The sequence below is a fragment of the Lutra lutra genome, chromosome 1 (assembly GCF_902655055.1).
Source record: "Lutra lutra chromosome 1, mLutLut1.2, whole genome shotgun sequence".
NCBI classification, from domain to species: Eukaryota; Metazoa; Chordata; class Mammalia; order Carnivora; family Mustelidae; genus Lutra; species Lutra lutra.
This window is the reverse complement of record NC_062278.1, coordinates 173657-196918: the sequence shown is the minus strand read 5'-3', so window position 1 is coordinate 196918 and position 23262 is coordinate 173657. Positions and strand designations below refer to the sequence as shown.

The 23262-nt window shown below is 52.1% G+C and overlaps 1 protein-coding gene across 11 annotated transcripts in view; it reads left to right on the top strand.

Annotated features, from left to right (window-relative positions):
- The window catches only part of DIP2A (disco interacting protein 2 homolog A), a 97244-nt gene that overhangs the window by 42970 nt on the left and 31012 nt on the right, over positions 1 to 23262 (top strand). For all 11 annotated transcript variants that reach the window (XR_007125143.1, XR_007125144.1, XR_007125146.1 and 8 more), the window contains 12 exons: positions 3553 to 3672; positions 5114 to 5311; positions 11728 to 11819; positions 14832 to 14942; positions 16097 to 16220; positions 16501 to 16610; positions 17019 to 17121; positions 18717 to 18781; positions 19002 to 19095; positions 19671 to 19790; positions 21330 to 21444; positions 22653 to 22792. Coding sequence is in view for 8 of the 11 variants with exons in the window: in XM_047717712.1 (XP_047573668.1) it covers positions 3553 to 3672; positions 5114 to 5311; positions 11728 to 11819; positions 14832 to 14942; positions 16097 to 16220; positions 16501 to 16610; positions 17019 to 17121; positions 18717 to 18781; positions 19002 to 19095; positions 19671 to 19790; positions 21330 to 21444; positions 22653 to 22792 (1392 nt within the window). In the remaining 3 variants the exon portion in view is untranslated. The remainder of the gene's footprint in view (positions 1 to 3552; positions 3673 to 5113; positions 5312 to 11727; positions 11820 to 14831; positions 14943 to 16096; positions 16221 to 16500; positions 16611 to 17018; positions 17122 to 18716; positions 18782 to 19001; positions 19096 to 19670; positions 19791 to 21329; positions 21445 to 22652; positions 22793 to 23262) is intronic.

Below are 23262 nucleotides of genomic sequence, written 5' to 3'. Positions count from 1 at the left end.
AAAAGTTTGCCAACTCCTAGTACAGGAAAATGGGCAGAAAATAGGAACAGCCTGTTCATAAGAAGATATAAAAATAGTTCTTGAACATCATGTTCAGGCTTTTTTGTAATTAGAGCAATATGCTATTGGTGGGAATGCAAAAGAGTCAAACCTCTTTGGAAGAGAAATTGGTAATATATATGTAGGTGCTTCTGTCTGGGTCCAGGATGCCGATGCGGAACTGTACTCGGAACACAGATTTCCAAAAGTCAGGAGTGCGCGTGTGCAAGGTAGTTCTTTGCACACTACTTATAATTTCAAAACATCAGAAACCCCCTAACTCTCCACACCTCACAAGCTGGTTGAACAAACCTAGTATATTCTCATTGTGGAGTACAATGCAGCCGTCAAAAATAGGGAGGAAAAAAATAGGGAGAAAGCTCTTTGTGACTTGGAATAAGGTGTTTTTCCAGGAGATGTTGATAAGTGGAAAAGTAAAAGAGCGGTTATGATATGCCACCTTTGTGTGAGAAACAAGGGAACGTCACAAAGCGTGTGTCTGTATCGGAGGGGCAGTGGGAGGACAAACCAGGCAACGCTGAAGTTGGTCACCCCCAGAGGTGGGTGGGTGGTAGGAGGCGGAGTTCAGGAGGGAGTGACATTTCTTTGAGTTTGTCTTCATAGTTTTGACTTTTAGGAGTTTGTTCATGTAATACAAAATTCAAAGCATACCCTGAAGGCTGGGAAGAGGGTAAAAACCCCTGAAACTGAAAGCAAGTGGGAAGGAGCCCAGTTGCGTCCCCATGAGGTGCCAGAGCCTCATGTAGGGGGAGGGAGAGAGGGCGGAAGGTAAGTTAAGAACACGGTGTTGGACTCCACACCTGTAGTCTTGGGTGAGGCTGGGTGTGAACAGCGAAGAAATCTTGAACTCTTGCTTGTAGGTTCGTACGGGTAGGGCAGCTTGGAGGCTATTTTACATACGTGATGGTGTTGGGCAAAGGTGTTGACATTGCTGGGATCCAGGGATCTTACTGTGGAAGAGCGGATGTCCAGATGAGACAGGAAAGGCCAGAAGAACCCCGTGGGGAAGATCGGGATTGGAAGGATAGGTGTGGACGTGTGCGTCCCAAGATCTAAATACGCGTCTGTTCCCACTGTGTGGGCACACGTACAGTGACGTGCAGGTGTGTGTGTGTGTGTGTCCGTGACCGCACGTGTGTGTACATACATAGTACACTTTCTCGGCTCTGTATTCTGAAAGCAGCAGAGACACCGCAGCAGTGGTGAGTGCACACAGTGTTGAGATCTCGGTCTTCGGCGTCTGTCCCATTCAGAAGGACCAGGGCTCCTTCGAGAATCAGCTAATTCCGGGGCTGAGGCAGAATAGCATAACATGACTGAAACATGTCAGAACGTGCGGCCGTGCTTAAAAAAAATGATGGGTCATGTCACCTGTCAACTTGCACAGGATCCCACTGGCTAAATGGGGGACAATTTGTGCATCAAAATAGTTAACCATAATGTCTTTTTTAAAAAAAGATTGATTTCTTTGAGAGAGAGGGAGTGACAGACGGGGGAGCGGCAGAGGGAGAGAATCTGAAGCAGACTCCCTGCTAAGCATGGGGCTCAGCCTGGGGCTCGATCTCACGACCCTGAGATCACGACCTGAGCTGAAATCAAGAGTCAGATGCTTAACCAGCTGAGCCCCCCGACGCTCCAGATCCGTGATGCTTTATAACAATCAAGCAGTCACTCAGTCATTCCTGATGACTGATTGATAGATGGACAGATAGATAACAGGGTGCTGAGTGTCACTGGGTACATGTAAATGGGGTGCTCATGTTGGGGCATAATTTGCAGCCATAGCAGTAAAAACTGCTTCTGACAAGAATGACCTGATGGGATGTTGAAAGCAGGCAGAAGGCTCTGTGAGGATCCGGGTGTTTGTGGCGTCTTGAAGTGTCCCCTCACACACCGCATGTTAGTTGCTGGAGAAAACGTAGTGACGATGTAGGGAGGAACCCAGGCAGTGTTTGGGCGAGGAAGATCTGTCTCCGTGAGGGTAGGTGGGCGTTCCGTAGAGTGGGACGCGCTGTTTGGTGGCATTTCAGCCAGGAGCACAGCACCTGAATTAAATCATGACAAAACTTCAAGCAAACTCCGAATGAGGTGTGTTCTACTTTATTAAAAAACCAAACCAAACCGTATTCTTTCAAAATGTTAATGTCATAAAGGATGAAGAATGTTCCAGATCAATGGAGACTAGACTGGTGATGACCCAGTACGGTGCTTGGTTTGGGAATGTGACTGGCTCCAACCAGAGTGGGGGCGTTGCTGTGGAAGGACGTCAGGGTGCCGGCCGCCATGCTTGCAGCTGGACGGTGGGCTGTGTCTCCGGCTCGGGGCCCTGCTCACCTGTCCTCCACGGGCGCCCGGGGCCCTCTTCCCACGGTCCGCGGCTCTGGCTCCTGCGTGTGGGCACGTCCCTGCTTGTGTTCACCGGGCAGGTGGTGAGCTGCCCTTCTGCTGACTCTCCCTCTGCCAGAACGTCGTTTCTGGATAATTACTCAGGACACCCAAGAGTTTTCAGTGTATGTGGCTTAAATCTCTCGATATTTACTTTGAAGATTTAAAAAATATTTATTAATCCATTTAAAAATAGCAATAAGAAACATCACATCTTCACATATGTTGCACATGTTTTCTTTTTTTTTTAAGATTTTATTTATTTATTTGACAGAGATCACAAGTAGACAGAGAGGCAGGCAGAGAGAGGGGTGGAAGCAGGCTCCCTGCTGAGCAGTGGGCCCGATACGGGACGCGATCCCAGGACCCTGAGATCACGACCTGAGCCCAAGGCAGAGGCTCAACCCACTGAGCCACCCAGGCGCCCCTAAGTTGCACATGTTTATGAAAGAATTTCTTTTTTTTTTTTTTAAGATTTTATTTATTTATTTGAGAGAGACAGAGAGAGAGCGAGCATGAGAGGGGAGAGGTCAGAGGGAGAAGCGGACTCCCCGTGGAGCTGAGAGCCTGAGGCGGGACTCAATCCTGGGACTCCGGGATCATGATCTGAGCCGAAGGCGTTGCCCAGCCAACTGAGCCCCCAGGTGCCCTATGAAAGAATTTCTAAAACAAAGATGTGGCCCAGAGAATGGGCTTGTTTTCCACGTTGCCGGTGTCCCTAGGGGCCGGCGTGCAGGGGAGCAGGCCCCACCACGTTCTCAGTCTGTTGTGCCTCCCGCATTGTGTGGCCCCTGGAAGACGCGCTGTGCCCCGAGAGGAGGGAGGGAGAGGCCGTGACACCCCCACACGGCCCCGCAAACCCCCTCAAAGGGTCTCTGGGCAGCTTCGAAGACCGCTAGCTGAGCAAAGGTTCTGGTTCCCGGAAGGCCTCCAGGGAACGTTCGCGCAGCGAGTGAGTGAGTCCCGGCATGGCTGCGCCACGGGCCGGTGCTCGGCTGGGTCTGTGAGCTCCCGCGTGTTGGCGGCCTCGGTCGCTGAAGCCCTCCTCCGCGTCCTGTCGCAGAGGGCTGGCGAGCTCCGGCCTCAGCGCTCCTCTTCCCGTGGCAGGTGTTCCCGTGAGCAGCAGGGTGTCCTCCAAAATCCAGCAGCTTCTCAACACCCTGAAGAGGCCGAAGCGCCCTCCGCTGAAGGAGTTCTTCGTGGATGACCTTGAGGAGCTGTTGGAAGGTGAGCGTCCCGGGCGGGCTCTGGTGTCGGACCGGGTGGCTCTCCTCGCAGGGTTCCGGGCAGCTGTGGCGTGTGTGGTCACACGGCGACGCCGCAGCGCAAGTAGGCGGCCCTCCGTCTGCCCCCGGCCCTGGGTCACTGTGCGCCGCGTCCCGTGAACGGGGAGGAAATGCGTCTCTCGTGATGAAGGGACTTAACGTTTCTCTGTGCTGCTGGTCCAGGGCTTGGTACTGGAAGACCCCCAAGGGTTTGTTGTAGTTACGTCATTTCAGTCTTTTTTTAAGTCAGCTCCTTGCCCCCCGTGGGTTTGAACTCATGGCCCTGAGATTGAGAGTCCCACGCTCCACCCGCTGAATCAGCCAGGCTCCCCCATCATTTCCTTTTGTACTTAAACTTTAGATCTGATATACTTGTCTTCCCATGGTTTTAAAGTATATTTTTAGCATGGTTTTGGCTCTTTTCCAGAAATTCAGTCTCTCATTTATGAGTGAGATGTATATTTAGGAAAAAAGAATGTAGATCTATTTTTAAGAGAAAATTACCAAGGAACAGAAGTCTAACCCTGTAGGAAGGAACAGAAATAAAGGCTAGTACGAGGTCCAAGAGCGTAATTGTATTAGAGCTGTGGGGCGCGTGGCCAGCCGGCCCCCTGCCCCTCCTGCCTCTCCCGTACAGCGTTACTGCCCCCGTGACTGCTGCCCAGTGTCCCCTCCTCACTGACGGTTAAACTCAACTCTAGGGCATTGTTTTCCCCTTTGTAACCAGATGACGCCTTTCAGATCCAGAGTCCAGTGGTGGAAACGGCCTTCGGGTATTTTTCTTGCGCTTGGGCGGACGCTGGTTACACAGCATTGGAGACGTAATCGATTTTACTTTATTTTCTTTCTCCATGGTGATGGTCATTTTGAGTGCCCAAACGGAGATGGTGATTGTACTCACTTTTTTCCTTTATAAATGGGACTCGTGCCTGCCCCTCAGGTGTCGTCATCGCCATCAGCCCACGCACTGCTGCTGTTCTGGGGCTTGTCCTGTGAGGTCGCAGTTAGAGTCCGGCATCGTCCGTGACGAATCTCCATCTGTCCTTTGGTCCTCTGGTCTGTGACTGTTAGAATGATAAGGAAATCTAAAGTTATTTGAACCTTCTTACAGTTGGTGGTTTTTTTTAAAGACTTTATTTATTTACTTGACAGAGAGAGATCACAAGTAGGCAGAGAGGCAGGCAGAGAGAGAGGAGGAAGCAGGCTCCCCGCTGAGCAGAGAGCCCGATGCGGGGCTCAATCCCAGGACCCCGGGATCATGGCCTGAGCCGGAGGCAGAGGCTTAAACCCACTGAGCCACCCAGGCACCCCAACAGTTGGTATTTTTTAAGAGGATGCTTAAAAATAGGGTGTATGTATTGTACTATAAAATGCTGATTTCTTAATTTCAACTTTGCTTATAGTGCAGCAGCCGGACCCAAATCAGCCGAAGCCTGAGGGAAGCCAGATGGTGGTGCTGAAAGGGGAACCTCTGGCTGTGGGGGTTCCCTGGCCCCCGTCCCTGCTGGCTGTCTTGCAGCGGTGGGGTACGACGCAGCCCAAAGCCCCCTGTCTGACCGCCTTGGACACGGCCGGGAAAGCCGTCTACACTCTCACCTACGGCAAGTGTTGAAAGCATTTGGGGTCTGGGTTAGCTGTAAAATGTTAGGTGTCATGTAGCATGACCTAGAGCTTCATGAACATGCTAGAACGATTCCTGAGAAACCAACAGAGCTGTCAGAACAACAACATCGCCTCACTCCAGGTGCCCCTCCTGGACCGCTGCCCCTTCCTCCCCGCAGAGGAGGCGACCAGCCACTGCTCTGGTGTCGGGGGTCACACCCAAATATGCATCTCTGAACAGTGGCATTTAGATCTGTCTCATTTTGAGCTCTGTATGAACGGAATCATACACTATGTATTTTTTGTGTTTGGTATCTTTTGGTTCCGTATCATGTTTTCACACAACACAAATCCTAAGCATCTGGCTTGACGCATTGTCACGGAGTGAATGTACTCCTCTTAGCCCCGAGCATTTCCAGGTCCCCAGGCCCCTGTGTCCCTTCCAGCATTCACACCCTCCCACTGATGGTTGACCTGTTCTGAGCCTGAACGCCTCTGGCTTTCCCTGATCCAAGTTTATATAAAGGGAATTAGGCAAAAGGTGTTGGTGTCTGCATCCCGTTGTGCAGCTTTGTTCATGAGGCTCGGCCATGGTGTCATGTGGTGCTCACTGACGGATGTGTTTATTGTGTGAATGTGCGGAGAATTTCAAGCGTGCTCTACGGCCGACGGACGTCCCACTGGGGCTATTGTGTATGGTGCTGTCATGAACATTCTTCGGGGAGTCTCTTTGTGTGGGGCATAAATGTACACGAGTGGGAGCCGTGTCCGGCTTAGGACACACAGTGACACACAGTGTCCGGACCATGCGTGCAGACTAACCCTAACCCCATCCGTGCCAGCACTCGCTGTTTTCTGTCTGTTTCAGCTTAGCTGTCCCGTAGGCGTGTGGTGGTGTCAGGTTAGGGTGGTAATTTGTTTGCGTTTCTCTGATTCCGGATGATACTCTTTGTGTGTTTATTGGCTGTTTGAATATCCTCTTTTATGTGCTACCCAAATCCTGGGCTCATTTCTCTATTTGTTTGCTGATGTTTTCTTCTTCGCACGTTTCAGATGCGTGTTTTTTGTCACATGTTTTGCAAATGTCTTTTTCCACCCCGCGGACCTCTGACACTTTGATCTGCGGCTTTAGATAAATGCGAAGTCTTAATCTAGTTCGATTTACCTTTTTTTTCCTTTTTATTTTAGTGGGTTTTTTGTCCTGTTTAAGGTCACAAAGATACTCTCCTACTTTTTCTTTTAAAAACTCGGTTTGCTTTTCATATTCCGCATCTTCAGTTTCGTTTGTGTGGTGGGACCCTGCAATCATTTCCTTCCCTGTGAGTGTCTAATTGACCTAGTACTGGCCACCGAAGAGGCAGTCCTTCCCCCGGGCACATCAGGTGAGAAGACATGTGGGTCTGTGGCTGCCCTCATGCTCTTTCGTCCTTCGGTCGTGCTCTGTTGTCTGTCCGTACTCCCTGAACGGCTACGGCTCTGTGAGTCCTGGCGTTGGGTATAGATGCCCTTCGGCTCTGTGATTGTTCCTCACGGTTTTCTGGACGGTTCTCGGCTCTTTGCATTTCTGAGCACCTTTAGAATCAGTTCGTCCGTGTCCAGAGCGGTTCCCTCTGGGATATTGACTGGCCCTGCACTGATTGTGTAGTTAAACGTGAAGAGAAGTGATGCCATTACAGTTACACAATCTTTGTTCGGGACTGTGCAGTGCTGCCCCCATCTCAAGGCTCCCTTCAGTTTCTCTTGTTAACGTTTGACACTTTTGAGTACAGAACTCTTGAGCTTCATTGGATTCATTCCTGTTGTAAGGGAATGACTAAAACTGCTCCCTGCTGATTTGTTGCTTGTATGTAGAAGTGCAATTGAGTATTTAAATGGTGATTTTTAAAAAAAGATTGCACTTATTTATTTGAGAGAGAGTGAGAGGGAGAGAGCGCACAAGCTGGGGAGCAGCAGAGGCAGAGGGAGAAGCAGACCCCCTCCTGAGCAGGGAGCCCAACGCAGGACTTGATCCCAGGACCCTGGGATCATTACCAGAGTCAAAGGCAGATGCTTAACAAGCTGAGCCTCTGAGATGCCCCTAAATGGTGACTTTGTTTCTAATAATCTCATTCAATTAACTTACTAATATTTTTTCTTTTTATTAATTAGTAGTTTGTTCGTGTATTTTTGGGATATCCAGTGTTCAAAATCATATAATCTATGAACAGAGACAGTGTGATGTTGGCCCCCCCGTACTTGCCTCACTGAAGAGCTAGACCCCGCAGTCCCATGCTGGGGCGGGTCTGCTTGCTGCTTTCTCATTGTCACCGCAAAGCTCCAGGTCGTGGAGTATGATGTTTGCTGTAGCCTGTTTGCTTGTTTTGTGGTAGGAACTCTTTGTCAGATTAAGAAAGTTCCCTTCCATTCCTAGTTTATTAGAAGTTTTTTGTTTTTTTTTTTTTAATCATGGATGGCTCTGAATTTTATAAGACACTTTTTCTGCTCTGTCAAGATGATCATATCTTTCTCTCTCCTCCCCACTTCATTTGATGAATTACCTTGGTTCATTTTCAAATGTTAGGCAGCCCTTTCATTCCTAGAATAAATCCCACTTGGCCATGATATCTCTTTAACAAATGTCTGAATTGGATTTAGCCAATACGTTGTTTAAGATCTTGGCATCTGTGTCCATTAGCACTCGGTCCGTAATTCCTCAGAAAAGAGCTCACTGCCTGCTGTGAGCAGCGTGGACTGCTCCCAGCCCACCTGCTGGATTCAGGTCTGTCTCTCTCATCCTTCTGGGGCTTTGAGTCCACGTATACCTGTGTAGCTTTAATGTTCTTTCTTCTATTTTGTATTCTTTTCTATATATTTGATTGACCCTTGAACAATGGAGGGTTAGGGGTGCTGACCCCTACAGAGTTGAAAACCCAAGTATGAGTTTTGACTCCCCAAAAACTACCACTAGTCAACTGTTGATCAGAAGGCTTACTGATAACATAAACAATTGATTAACACTTATTTTATATGTTGTTTTTATTACATATCATATTCATATAATAAAGTAAGCTAGAGAAAAGAAACTGTTACTAAGAAGATCTTAGGAAGAGAAGATACATTTATAGTACAGTTACCGTATTTACCCAAAAATCCACAGGTAAGTGGGCCTGCATTGTTCAAGGGTTGTCTGTATTTCAGTTTGGAGATTTTTAATTTTCCTTTATTCAAATTCTCTAATCCTGTCTTCTGAAATTTTTATTCTTTCATGAAATTCCTGATGAGTTCTTAATTTTGATATTCTGTATTTTGATTCCTGTCCTAATTTTCTAGGACAATTCTTTATCATTCCACGCGTCGTCTTTGTCTTTTCCACCATGTCCTGGAACGCATACGTCCTCGCCGTGTCGGGAAGTTTCTGTCAGCCAGCTCCAGGTCGGGTCACCTGTGGGCCTGTTGCAGTTGTGTGTACTTTCTCTTGGTTTTAGTTTAGAGAATTTATCTTTGGAATGCCTGGTACCTTTTGGATCGAATGTTGGACAGTGTAAAGAATTATGGAGGTTCCATGATGCCCCTCCACGAGAGACGTTCCTCCTTCGCTCTATGTGGCAGGTGGCGTGGTGGCTGGTCCCACGGTGGCAGTCGGCGCTGGCTCAGCCCACCCCTGAGCGCCAGGCTGTCCTCCTCTGCAGTTCCCCAGCCGTGGCTTCTGTCTCACGTGCTACGTAAGGGCTCCACTTTGCTTCTCAGAGGCTTTCCACATGGCTTTCCAGCCCCTGCTGCTCACAGCCCCAGGACTCGGTAGATCTCCCGAGGGGAGGCTGGTTGTGCTGGTGTGGCTCCCAGCACCCCCCAGAAGCTCCACTGTCGTCTTTGTGTCTCAGTGGCAGCAGTCCGTGGACGTGAGTCCAGGAGATACTCTGTCTGCTGCAGTGGCCAGGGCCCTACTGACCCCCCAGCTGTGCACGGTCAGCTCGCCTTCCCAAGGGGTTTCCCTCTGGAACCCTAACTCTTCTCGTTGTCTTTGCTAGATGATGTCTGCATTTACCCAGGTTTTAAATTGTTTTCAGGTGGGAGCCCTGGCGTGCCAGCAGTACGGCCTCCTATTTGGAGGCAGTCTTTTACCATCATGCTTTTGTGCTTTTTTTTTTTTTTTTAAGATTTTTTTTTATTTATTTGACAGAGAGAGATCACAAGTAAGCATAGAGGCAGGCAGAGAGAGAGGAGGAAGCAGGCTCCCTGCTGAGCAGAAAGCCCGATGTGGGGCTCCAACCCAGGACCTGGGATCATGACCTGAGCCGAAGGCAGCGGCTTAACCCACTGAGCCACCCAGGCGCCCCCTTGTGCGTTTTTATGTAGGGTTATTTGTGGGACTTTTTGGTGTGTTCTGGATACCGGTCCTTGACAGTGACATGTGCTGCTGGTGTCCCCCACTGTGAGCCTTCCCCATCTGCTGCTGACCACGACCTTAGTGAGCAGAAGTTCCACCCAACCTTACCTTCCTTTTGCTCATGGCCAGTGCTTCTGGAGTTCTCCGTAAGGACTCTCCCTGGGCCACGATCCTAAAGCTATTCTGTTGTCTTGCAATAGCTCTGCTGTTTGCCGTTCACATTTAGATCGACCAAATGCTGGGAATGAGTCTTGTGTACGGTGTGGGGATGGGTCCCAGGGTCTGTCTTTCAGGACGGATAGCTGTCTGTCCTAGGGCCGCCCCGCTTCTCAGGGCACCTGTGTCATACGTGGAATTGCCCACACATGCGTGGCAGGGCTGTTGTGGTTCTTTGTTTTATTCTGTTGAGTTATATGCTACCCTAAGCCAACACCGACTTCTGGAATGACTGTGGCTCTGTGGTTAGTCTGACAGATTCACAACGTGCACAGTCACGTCGTCTGCAGGCGGTACTAACAGTGTCTGCCTTTTCTGTCCACCCTCCCGCTGATCGCACTGACTGCGACTTTCGGTGAAGAGGCAGACGCCCCCGGCTTGTTTCTGTCTTCCAGGGGAGCTTTCAAGTCTGACCATCAATTCTCATATTCCTATAGACTTTTAAAGATGGGTTTATTACACTAAGGAAAGTTCCTCTCATTCTGAATTCAGATCATTTAAATCCTGAATGATTGTTAAATTGTTTTACCTCTTTTCACCTTTGTTAATGTGACAGATTATGTTGATTTTCTGTTAAAACGTTTTGCATTCTTTTTTTAAAGATTTATTTATTTATTTGAGAGAGAGAGAGTGTGAGAGTGCGGGGCGGGGCAGAGGCAGAGATGGAGGGTCTTCAAGCCCACTCCCCACTGAGCGCGGAGCCCTCGGCGGGCTCTGCCTCATGGCCCCGAGATCACAACCTGAGCTCAAACCGAGGGTCAGACACTCAACGGATGAGCCGTCCAGGCGCCCCAAAGCTTTTGCGTTCTTCAGTTAAACTGACTTGGTTTTTGTGCATAGACGAAGGCAACAGTGTTTTGGGTCGGATATTTTTTTTTTGTCACTGATTTCTCAGGTCTCACAGTTCACTTATTTCATAATGTCACACCCAGGTCTAGGTTTCATTTACGGTGAAGTCTGGGCACTACTCAGGGGGCGTGGCTGCTCAGACTGCACGTGGTCGTTACCCAGAACTTGAAAGGGGCCGAGTCGCTACTGTCGCTTCCCTGGTACTGTGTAGGGTGCGTGTGAGGCTGCTTCGGGTGTTGGGGATGGACTCGGGTTTTTCTGTTGTCCTGCCCCGTGGTCGCCCCCACCTCGTTCTACCTCCCCAGAAGCCTTTAGTCTTCCTTCCCCTCTGTTTCATCTTCCACCTTCCTCAGGGACACTGTCCTTTGTTGAGAGTTCGCTGCTGGGCTCTGCCCGTGAGACTGCGTGCCGGAGGGGGTGTGTGCCGGGCAGAACCTGCCAGGGCTGGGGGCTGCATCCTGGAGGGCCAGCGGCTCTGGATGGTATTCTCTTGGGTGAAAACTGGAGACGGACAAAGTACCTACTTATGAGTTATAAAGGTTAAATGAATTCTGCACCACTCATAATAAGGGATGTAGTTGAAAGATGTTTAATGATATGAAAATGCGTTAAAAATGCAGTGTTGCCTGAAAAAGCGAAGTGAAGAATGCTCCAGTTTCTTGAAAACGTCACATGCACGTACATGTGCATGTGTGTGTACATAACTGAAGGAATGCTGACTTTTTCTGTTTTCTATGTTCTAAATATTGTGGAATAAATTCCTTTTCTGTTTTTGTATTAAGAAAAATAAATCTATAAGTTAATTTTAAGAACAAACTATGATGTTCATTACAGCATTGTGCAAAATAGTTATCAGTTGGAAACTTACCTGAATTTCCAATAATAGAGTGATGGTACATTATGGGGTATTGTGATTGCTACGTTAAAATGTTAATTATTAGTTTCTTTAATTTTACATTGCTTAGTATTTTTATTTTATTTTAGGCAAACTTTGGAGTCGGAGTTTAAAACTAGCTTATACTCTACTTAATAAACTGACTAGTAAGAATGAACCACTACTTAAACCTGGAGACAGAGTAAGTAACTAGAATATAACTTATTGGAGTGAGCAAAAACAAACTCTAAAAATATGTCTCATTGAAATCAGTATTCCGTCAGTTGGTTGGACGTACAGCATTAATACGAGGGATGTAAAGTCAGCACAGAATAATACTAAATGTGGACAAAGTTTACGATGATGTACACAAGATGATGGTTCTTTCCTTCCTTCACTGCTCGTCTACTGACTCTTCAACCTCTTTCCTCTGACTTCATATCGATTCCTTTTAGTAGAAATAACATTGATAAATATTAGGTCCTCAAAGCTTAGGTTTTATGAGAAAATGTTGATCTTACTCGGAAATTCCTCTCTTCCTCTTGTCCCTGTGGCCAGCAGCCCCGTGACCTCACGCTGAGGTAGAACGTGACGGGGGCTACAGGCTTATTTGTTCCGTGTGCTGCTACATTGCCCGGCATTGTGGCATCACCCACGTGGGGCCACTTAAATTAACCATGATTAAATAAAGAATTTAGTTCCTCAGTCACCCAAGCCGCGTTTCAGGGACTCGTGAACCCCATGTGGCTCATAGCTACCCCATTTGATAGCTCGGAGATAGAACATCCCCTTCATCATAGGAGGTTCTGTTCCTGAGCATGGCTCTGGGCGAAGGCGAACTGACTCAGACGGGAGGAATGTCCCAGATGGAGGGCAGGACCCCCTAGTGAGACGGCTGCTGTGGTCAGATCACCCCACAGTGAAACTGCGCGTGTCGGGCAGCTCTCCGAGGGTCCGCGCTTTAGAAAGAACTACTCACCACGGACATTTGAAGAATGTGAAAGAAAACAAACAAGCAAAGAAAAGAAAAACAAGAAAAGTGGAAGGTGGTGGTAGGGGGGAGAGGAGGAGGAAACAAATGTGGAGGAAAGTCACACACAGAAGAGAATTTTTTGAAAAGTTAGTCTTAATATCCCTGGAAAACTAAAGGTAAAAACACCGCCCCGTAAATCAAGACGAGACGCTTATGGGGAGGCTAAGAGATGGAAAGGACAGAGGGTGCAGGACGGAGCCTTGGTCAAGAAGGTCTGGAGTTCAGCTGGTAGGAGTTCCAGGCGGGAGAGGGACGGACAGGAGAGAATTTTAAACAGTGGTAGTGAAGCCAGTCAGCATCCTGAGCTGACGAGCGAGAGGGCCCCCAGCGCAGCTCCCTGCCTACAGAGCAGGACCAGGGCGCGGAAACGGGCCCCCCAGCTTCTGGGGGGGAGGGGGCAGAGCGAGCCACAGCACAGGGCGGCGGGGGCGGGGGGGACAGAGGGCCCAGGCCGGAGTACACCGCTGGGCATCTGGTGAGACTTAGGCCGGCCTGACTGGTTGGTTACTCAGCAGATACCTTTGGAAGGTATTGTACAGCTGGCGGAGCATTTTAGAGCAGATTGGCCAGCGGATGTGGGGAAAGCCGAGCAAGTAGAGGGGGTGGTGGCCGTTACCAGTAGCAGACGCGAGCTTGGCGGTGAAGGCGAGAACAGCCTGAGAATGGGACTTGATAACGTCGTGCTTTAGACCGAACCTGTACGAGTTCCTGGTTTATGTTGTGCTTTAAAATGACTCTAAGAATCACTGATTTATTTTTCTTGAAGATTCCTGCAAGGACAGAGACTTCCAGATACTCTCCTTGACTCCCGAGTGAGTCCCATAGTTGGGTTAATTATGGGAGATTGACAGGATCACAGTGAATGAGCTAGTTATTGGGTGTGGCTGTTTAGTTCATTGTCCTGGAGTAAATAGCGCTTATAGAAGTGGATGGACACAGCGCTGATAACAAATTCTCCAAAAGTGTTTTTATGCCAAACATCTAGTCTCAAAGCTGTGGGTCACAGTTCTGGTGCAATCACTATTAATATCAGCTTTTAAAGGAGAGCTTTGCCCTTTTCAAAAAATTAACTTGTTAGGAACTGGATTTCCGGACCTCGAGGAGAGAGTATAGGGTTAGCTATCAGGTAGTTATTAATAGCCGTTGTGTGTGCTCTCAAGGGCCCAGGGTTAACATCTGCTGTCCTGACTTGTCGCTTACAGTTTTGGGCACACTTATCACAATATTTGGGGCTCATAAAAATCTTGTTCCCTAAATAGCTTTTAATTTTACCCAATGTTGTAAGAAATGGCAGCTGCGAGGATCGGGGAAGAGAAAGGCAGTAATGCCAAGGGCGGGGAGTTCATCTACAGTAATAGGAAATAAAATCAATACTAAGAATAGAGCACTGTAAGCATTACATTTAAAACTCTGAGAGCAAATGGAAAAGGAAGATGTAAGATATTTTTAAAGAGGTTACCTTGGGGAGTGAGGAAGGGTGGGTGAGCTTGGGGGTATTTTTTTCATTAGTACTTATATTTTTATCTTAAATTACGTGTTTTTAAAATGTGTTTGATAAAAACAAAAGTGTAAGATGAATGAGATAGAGCATGTAACTTAAATAGGGGCAGCACAGGGCCAGGTGGGCGAGCCGGGGGCTCCGTGGGAGGGTCAGCGGTGGGGGTCTCAGCCGAGGGGTCTGGGGCCCTCCACTTCCCCGTCAGCACACTGAGGTCTTGAGTGAAGATCTGTTCGACGAAAACGTTGGTGTTAGGATTTTACCTTCTGGAAGATATTCTGGGTATGATCTGGTTCTGTGCCCACTCTTCCTGCTACTGTGGGTGTTTTCCGCCTGGGCTGACAGGTGTGGGTGGTGTGTCCCAGACAGGTGGCAGGCGCGGAGCTGGGTCTCCATCCCACACCAGACTCGTGCTGGACTGCCGTTAGGTGCAAACACTCTAAATTATTTGGTTGCTTCTAGAACAGAGACCTCAACCTGAAAACTATTTATGAAAAGTTACATGGTTGAGGAAATTTAAGAACCAAGAATTAACCCCCAAATTACATTTTCTGAACTAAATTGGAAAAGCTGTAAGATGGTCTAAAATGTCCAAATTCCGTCTAATCAGCAGGGCTGCTAAGCTTTGAGATGACTGCCTCGTTCGCGAGTGGATTTCATGGTTTTCCTTCATGCTGTTGCAGGTGGCCCTGGTGTTTCCAAACAGTGACCCCGTGATGTTCATGGTGGCATTTTATGGGTGTCTCCTGGCAGAGCTGGTTCCCGTTCCCATAGAAGTGCCGTTAACAAGAAAGGTAGTTAACTCGCTGGGGACCATGGGGTTCTGGTCCTGTGAGGTCCTCTTCGGAAGCTGAGCGTAGACTCGCTGCGTCTCAGGCCGCCTTCCTGGCAGCCGGGCGCTGTTCCGAGTGGGGAGAGGGCTGCAGGCAGGCCAGGACGGGGGCGCGGTGGGTTGCAGCTCCGCGGGCGAGTGTCTTGCTGTGGGAGGGGCTTCCGAAGCTATGGATGGAGCTGTTACATCACCTCTGTGAACTTTCCAGAAGAGGGTGCACCTTTTCTCCTCGGATGGCTAGAATTAACGATTGGACCGGATTTTGTTAAATTGCCTCTCAAGACCAGACTCTTATCAATATTAATTTCCATGTCTTGGGAGTGAGTTAATCACACCGTGACATACTGGAGCTCCTTCTCAGGGACAGTTGTGAATATGCAAGATGAGAATTTGCTTTTCTGCCTGCACAAGCATTTCTTGTTACTGACCGATGATTAATGTGGGGACTTGCTAATACTCTAGGGAGCTGTTTCGTTTCAAGTATAGATGTCGGTAATCTGGTTACTGGAAAAAGATAATTATTTTAGGAGTAGACAAGGTGGGTGTTTTAGAAAACAGAGTTTTCTACCCTATCAGTGTTCAGGTAGTTAAAGTGAGTATTTCCAGCAACAAATACTCGAGAATCCCAAAAGTGAAGTTTGAAATAAAACCAGTGCCTCCCAGAGGATAATGTATGATGAATAGATGTTTGAATACAGAGATTATTCAGAAAAAGCCAGAGATTTGTCAAACTTGAAGGAAGTGATAAAGCGTTACTGAGGACGTGTATAAAAGAAATGTGGACTGGAAGGAAATGTGCATTTTTGTGGGAAATACGTCACTGTGTTAAAGGTCCCCCCCAGATTAATCTGCAAATTTTAAATGTGACTCAAGTGGAAATTTCCATGCTGTTATTTTTGTAGTTGATTAAAATGCCACTAAATGTCATTTGCAAGACAACACTGAGGCATTAGCCCATTATCCAGAACTTTCTATTTTATTTTCATGAAAATACAGTCTCTACCCGCATAGGGTTCCGTTGTAGCAGCTGGTGAGGGTGAGTGAAGGTGAAGGGCCCGGCTCTTGTGTGAGGGCCTGAGCGGGGCCGCCCGTGAGCTCCTCGCCGTGCTTCTGCAGGACGCTGGCAGCCGGCAGGTGGGCTTTCTGCTGGGCAGCTGTGGCGTCACCCTGGCCCTGACCACGGACGCGTGTCAGAAAGGTCTGCCCAAGGCACAGACTGGAGAGGTGGCTGCTTTCAAAGGTAGGCGCCCAGGGGCCCTGAGGGGAGCGGTCTCCAGCAGGAGCGAGGTCCTCGTGGGTGGGTGTGCGTCTTGCTGCCCAGCCCCACGGTTCAGGGTCTAGGCCTGTGCTGTTGCTGGCCAGAGGCACCGAGTGAATCAAAGCTAGATCAGTACAAGGGGAACGGGACGGAGACTCGTGTTCCCTGGGTGGCAGGAGCCGGTGGCTGTGTGGTGGGTGGCTGAGCCCTGAGGCCCGCTGACTACTCTCCTGGGCCGGGGGCCCTGTCTGCACCCTCACAGGATGGCCCCCGCTCTCCTGGCTGGTGATCGACGGGAAGCACCTGGCCAAGCCCCCCAAAGACTGGCAGCCGCAGGCGCAGGATGCCCGGGCTGGGACCGCCTACATCGAGGTAATGGCCTCGTCTGACCCAGAGCACGGGGAAGTGGCCCCCACGGACTCAGCTCTTGCTTCTGGTCGGAGTGCAGGCCGGAACTTAGCCTTCTGTTTGACCTTCACCCCGGAGACAGCCAGGGTCGTAGGGGAGCTCACGCAGGTGTGGTCTTACCCCTACTTGATTGTCCCTCGCCGCCCACCCTGGGGGTGTCGGCAGTCATGGGGAGCCTGCACGCACTGTTGTGCCCGGGCGCTTACCGCAGGGGTGCCCAGCTTCCTCTGCGGATGTCGCCCCAAGAGTCAACGGTGTAACGTGTGCTTCCGTGTGTAGGGATGGTTAGCGAAGGACGGACCGCGCCTTTGTAAATTCTGTCAGCCTCCAGAAGCATCCATAATGGATTTTTTTTTTCTTGAAATCTTTCAGTATAAAACCAGCAAAGAAGGCAGCACGGTGGGGGTCACGGTGACCCACGCGTGCCTGCTGGCCCACTGCCAGGCTCTGACGCAGGCTTGCGGCTACTCAGAAGGTAAGGGCGTGCGGGCCCCTGGGGACTGGCTGAGCGCCGGTGCAGCCTTCTCGCCCAGCCGGGGCCCAGGCTGGTGTGCTTAGGGCCGTCTGCTTGTGCGGCGTGCGAGGGGCCGGGTCACCCAGGCAGCCCCACTCAGGTTCCTTCCAGGACGTTCGTGTGTGTGCTGACTTGATGGCGGGTGGAATTCATCTACCACTATGCCTGGTGGGCTGGTTCTGCCCGGGATGTAGCTACGGGGCAGTGTGTTCTGCGGCGGTGTGTTCTGCACATAAAAAAATGGAAAACCATCTTAACAGACCCGCTTTTGTATGGCTGCTTTCTGTGACTGTGGTTTCCATGTGAACTGTCGTGCATGCAGATACACAAACGGAATCTTGAAAGTTACAGGTTTTCTGTTGGTGACACGTAGGTAGCACCATCCCCCACTGACTGTTAAATATTGGATATTTAACTTAGAGAACTGTTATTTTTAAAGAACTATAAAAACAGATGTATGGTAGTTTCCCTACTGTAACAATGCTGGGATTGAATAAAACTAGAAAGTAAATTGAACGGTATGTTTAAGTAACTAAAATACGGTGTTTAAAAGTAAGAGGAAAATAAAAATGGAAGTCAGGAGTCACTGAAGCCTTCAGTGGCGATTTGGAGAATGATTTTAGATATATTCAAGGGCCTGAATAATTTTTTGAAAACTGGATCTATTAGTCACATGGTTTTCTTTTTCTGGACATGGATGTATCAGGGATCACTGGGACGCTTTAGCTAACGAAGGGAGCGTAGGGACGAACTCTCACTCAGGAAGCAGGCGCCCTTCCTGGCAGCCCTGTGTTCTCCATTGGTGCCTGTGCTGTGGGTGCCCTTGGGGTTGCCAAGCATCGGTGGGGGGGCCCGGAACCAGGTCCCCCAAGCACAGGGCTGTGTGGGCAGCCCCGGTCACCACCTGCTCCCGCATCCTTCCTTCCTGGGGGAGACCACAGAGAAGGATCAGCTTTCTGAGGGGAAGCAGCACGAGCAGCCCGTGACATTTCCCAGAGACATAGGGTGGTGGCCTCAGTGTCCTTGCCCCTGACCTCACTGTGCTGGGGGAACCTCGAGGGGCCGCTCGAGCACGTGCTGCTCCATGTAGTTTCAGACTAGTGATCAGCGTAGCTCTGTGGGATTTTCCCAAGATGTTTAAGGATTCTTACTTATTTGAGCAAGGGAGGGAGAGAGAGAGCGCAAGCGGGGGGAGGAGCAGAGGGAGAGGGAGAGGGAGAAAGCAGACTCCCTGCTGAGCAGGGAGCTGAGCAGGACTTGATCCCGGGGCCTGGAGATCGTGAGCCAGGCCAATGGCAGATGCTTAACGGACTGAGCCATCCAGGCGCCCCAGCAGAGCTGTTTTAATCCAAAATTGTATCACCTACTTCTGAGTTTTTCTGGTCATTTGAATCGATAACCAAGACGATTGACTGACTGGTTCCTGGTATTTGTGGAGGCTGTGCGTTTCCTAGAGCTCTTGTTCCGATGCCGTCTTCATCTCACAGTTTCTTTAACAATGCACCTGACTTGTGAAGACGGCCACAAGTGGTTTAACCATCTCTGTCCCCTCGCAGCCGAGACACTAACGAATGTGCTGGATTTCAAGCGGGATGCTGGGCTGTGGCACGGAGTGTTAACAGTGAGTGTCGTTTGCCTTGTGTTCTCGTGGTTGGACTCGAGGGACCCTGAGGCCTCGTACCAAGAGATGCCACCGAACCCTACTTTTAGGTGGTGCAGTTAGCCCTTATCTGAAGTGTCAGCAAGAGCAGGCCGTGGCTGCTCTCTGTGCCCCTCGGGCGCGGTGCGGCCTCTGCTGCCCCGCAGCGAGGCCCGCCCCTGAGCGCCCGTCTCTCCCGCAGAGCGTGCTGAACAGGATGCACGTCGTCAGCGTCCCATACGCCCTCATGAAGGTGAACCCTCTGTCCTGGATCCAGAAAGTGTGTTCGTATAAAGGTAATGGGAGAGACGCCGTCCCCTGACCCCTCCTTCATGCAGGAAGTCCTTCTGTTGTCACCCTTGGTGATGGAAAAAGCAGTGAAGCCGGCTCGCCGACCGGTGGGGACGGGCTGCGGCGCCCCCTCCTGCCCGCGTGCACCGTGCCTCCCCCGCAGTCATGGAGTCTGCGTGGCCTGGGCACAGGCCCCTGACGGCCCTCTTCTGCAGACACCATAGGCCACTATTTTTGTTCTCTTGAACCTCTTTCCAGTCACACCAGTACTCCCAGTTCTTAGTCGTGGAGATGGTTTTCATCTGAGGCTTTCACTGGCGGCAGAGCTCTTGATTCTAAGGAAGCAGTGTAGACAGAGGGCCACTGGCCTGCCCCCGCCTGGGTCACCACAGGGCTTCCTCGTCCCTTGGGGTCCGCTCCAGTGGGGCTGGGGAGGCCCCTTGGTGAGCCCCGAGGCTGGGCCGTGGGTCTGTCTTCACGCGCGCTTGTCCCGGGGACCTGTGCTGATTCGAGTGGGTCTGTGAGGGGCAAGGGTGCCGCTTCCCTGTGACTCAGGGTACTTCCATGCTCCCCTCTGCAGCCCGCGCCGCGCTGGTGAAGTCCCGCGACATGCACTGGTCTCTCCTGGCTCAGCGAGGCCAGAGGGACGTCAGCCTCAGCTCCCTGCGCATGCTGATCGTGGCCGACGGCGCCAACCCGTGTGAGTAAGCCCGGCTGAGCAAGGCCGTGGCCGTGGCCTCCCCAGCAGGCCTGGCGTGGGAGGGAAGAGGGTCAAGTATGGCACGCCAAGGAACAGCACTGTGGTGTTGCAGCCATAACAGGCCTGCCGTGGGCTGTAGGCCATGGGCCGTGCTGCACGCCCTCCCGGGGGGACCCGCTGGTGTATCTCGTACTTGTTTATGAAGGCGCTGAATTTAAAAGCAATTTTAACACTGTGGACAGAAGATATATTAAGAAATGACTGGAATTTAGACACGGACCAGGCACCTGTCCTGGCCCCCGGTCCTTGGCCCCGACCTCCTGCTGGGATTTCCCCTGTTGCACCCCTGAGCACCCCGGGCTCTCTGCAGGGTCTGAGCATGGCTGCTCGTTGGTGGCTGTCCAAGGCCTGCCGCGCATGGCTCCCTGGGAGGCCTGGTGGACCTTTGTGGGGGTTTCTATGCAGCACAAAGCCCTCGACTGGTAGGTGGGTTTTCTCGTTGGGTTAACGACTGTCCTGCAGGGTTTGCACTGAAGCTCCCCGGCCCAGAGGCTGGTCTTTCCTCCAGTTCCCTGTGAGGAGGCCGACATCCCTGCGCCCCGGGTCCCCACTGGTCAGGAGGGCATCTGCCATCCATCCTGCTCCTCTACCCATCCCCAGCAGGGCCCTCCATGCCTCCTCTCGGACGCCCAGGGCTGGGTGCTCTGCGTCCCCACTCCCGCCTGAATCCAGCCGTGTGCCCAGGCCTTGCACCACACCCCCGCGCGTCCTCTGCCCTGCCGCACCCCCAGCAGCTCCTTTCCCCGTGGCCAGGCTTTCCCACCGGGGAGCCCTCCCCGGACCCCGTCCCCATAGACCTTAGATCCTGCCCCTCCACGTGCCGTGGGGTTCCCTATGGCACTGAGCCAGCGGTTTGTCTTGTGTGTCCTCTGCCGTCTGCCAGTGCCAGCAAGAGCCGGACACAGCACCCTCCTTTCCTTCGAGCCCCGCTGTGGCAGGTGCCTGAGGGGTGGGGTTCAGCCCTGGGGTCCCGACGGGTGCAGCCCCGAGCAGGCGGCAGCTCTCCTGCTGGGGAGCTGGGCCTCCATACCCGCGACACCTCAGACCGGCCGGGGCGAGGAGGGGAGAAGCAGGGGCAGCCTGGGGACCATGCGTGGGCTGCCCTGTGGGGGTTACTTGGCCAGTCCGCAGCCCCGGGCCCTCCGGCAGCTCTCGTGCACCTGGGCCTCGCCGTGAGGGGTCTTGCCCCAGAATCGCTCCTTGGTCACCTCCCACTCAGCAGAGCTGTGAGGAGACGCGGCGAGGCCGGGGCGGGCTGTGAGTCTGCACTCAGAAACAGTGCGGGGGCGAAACAGAGGCCTGCCCTGAGAAGTGTCGCACTCTACCTGCTGGTGGTTTCCAGACGCATCATGTTTTCCTTGGAAGCCGCCCCCCACCCCCACGAGTCTCCTGATGTCACGACGCCCTGGAGCTCATGGGTGGTTGGGCCCCTCCCTGCCAGCCCTCCAGTTACCCCATGGCTCCCTCTGTCTCACGCAGGGTCCATATCCTCCTGTGACGCGTTCCTCAATGTCTTCCAGTCCAGAGGGCTGAGGCCCGAGGTCATCTGTCCTTGTGCCAGCTCCCCTGAGGCGCTGACAGTGGCCATCCGCAGGTAAGGCAGCCGCCTCTCCGTCCTCTCACACAGCTGCTGTCCTGCGCTGCTGAGCATGGCTGGTCTTTCTCTGAGCAGCTGACCTCACGGAGCAATGTGCCAGTGTGCCAGGCGCGTGCGCGTGGTGGGGGGCAGCCCCGGGCACCAGGCCCCTCGCCCCGTGCTGGCCGCGTGTCTCCCGCCAGCCTGGATCTGTGCCAGGACGTGGGGGGTGGCGGCTGCCCGGGCTGTGGTCTCTGGGCTGGTTTTCCTCCGAGGGCTTTGTGGGTGTGGCAGCCCAGAGCTCTTCCCTGCCTGAGGGGGCCGGGCAGCTGGTGGGGACTGTGCCCCCCATTGCAGCCTGGATGGTGGGGTTGGGAGACCTCAGAGCTGGCAGGCTCTGGTCCTTCCTGCTCCTAGCAGGCCACCTGTCCCTTCCTGGGTCACCTCTCACCTGCCCTAGGGCTCCTGTCCGCAGTGGCCTCTGTGGGCTGTCCTGGGAGGACGGTGGTGTGCTCGCAGTTGAGAGTGTCTGTGCATTGGTTTTCTGCTCTCAGCCCAGTTGTTAGAAAAACCAGTGGTGATTGTGGTCCTGTGTTATATTAGTATATTCATGACTAGTCTGCGCTTTCATGTGTGCAAGTATTAAATCATCCGAAAATTTTAATAACTTGCCAAGAGAAAGGACTTCTTTATGCTTCACAACCATAAGGTATTCCTCATTCCTTTGCTCTGTGGTGCTTTCTGGCCATGGGACACCTCACTCCCACGCCTGGTGGCATCAGCCACTGTGTTTCTCCTGCTTCCTGGATCAGGGGTTTGGGAAGGGCTGCGCTTGCGGGTCTGGCTTGCAGCCTCTGGTCTCTGGACTGGGCGTGTTGGGGCTGCTCCGGGCTTCCTTGGTACCTGTCCTTCTGCTGCCCAGGGCTCCCGACAGGTGTCTCAGCAAAGCCAGGTGGAAGCTCAGTCAGCTTGAGGACCTCTCTGGGGAAGTCACAGAGCGTCCCTCAGACTGTGGCCACAGGCCCTCCGGAGGCCCTGGGGTGGGAGGACAGTGCAGGTCCCCGTGCAGAGCAACGGGCAGGGCGGAGGTGCTGTGGCGCCCTCGGGCGGCCGGTCCCCATAGCCGGCCCTGTGTGGTGCGGCGGCGTCCTGCAGGCAAGCTGGGCACGGATCCCGCCCCCTACAGACTCTGTCCCCTCGTCAGTGTGTCTGCTTTTGTTTTCCAGGCCGCCAGAGCTGGGAGGACCTCCAGCGAGAAAAGCTGTGCTGTCGATGAACGGCCTCAGCTTCGGCGTGATCAGGGTTGACACTGAGGAAAAGTTGTCCGTTCTTACTGTTCAGGACGTCGGTCAGGCCCTGCCGGGAGGTAAGGGACAAGCTGGCGTGTGTCGGACCCCACCGCTGCGTGACGTTGCAGGAGGCCTGAGTGTCCAGACCATAGGAGTGCTCGCTCCATGCCCACAAACAAAAGTCTTCCTAGCAGGGTTTTCCCATGTAAACTGGGGTTTTAGTTTATAGTAATAGGTTTCAGGGTTTTGCCTGCCTTTGTATTGAAGTTCAGGTTGAGCAACAGCACGAGGGCCCGGCCAGGTGTGCGGCTCTCTGCTGTCTGGGGACGGGAGCGCCGACGGCCTGTCCAGCACGGGCATCGTGCCGTGCGCACGTGGAGGCGCTGATCCGCTCACGGCACCCCGGTGTCTTCAGACAGCCCGACGCCCGGCTCCCGCCCGCGGCGGGTGACTGGATGTATCGGTCAGGAGCGGCACTCCGAAGGGTGCAGACAGTTCCTGTGTAGCCTCCTGCCCGCAGAGCCCCTGGGCCTGAATGCCGGCCCCG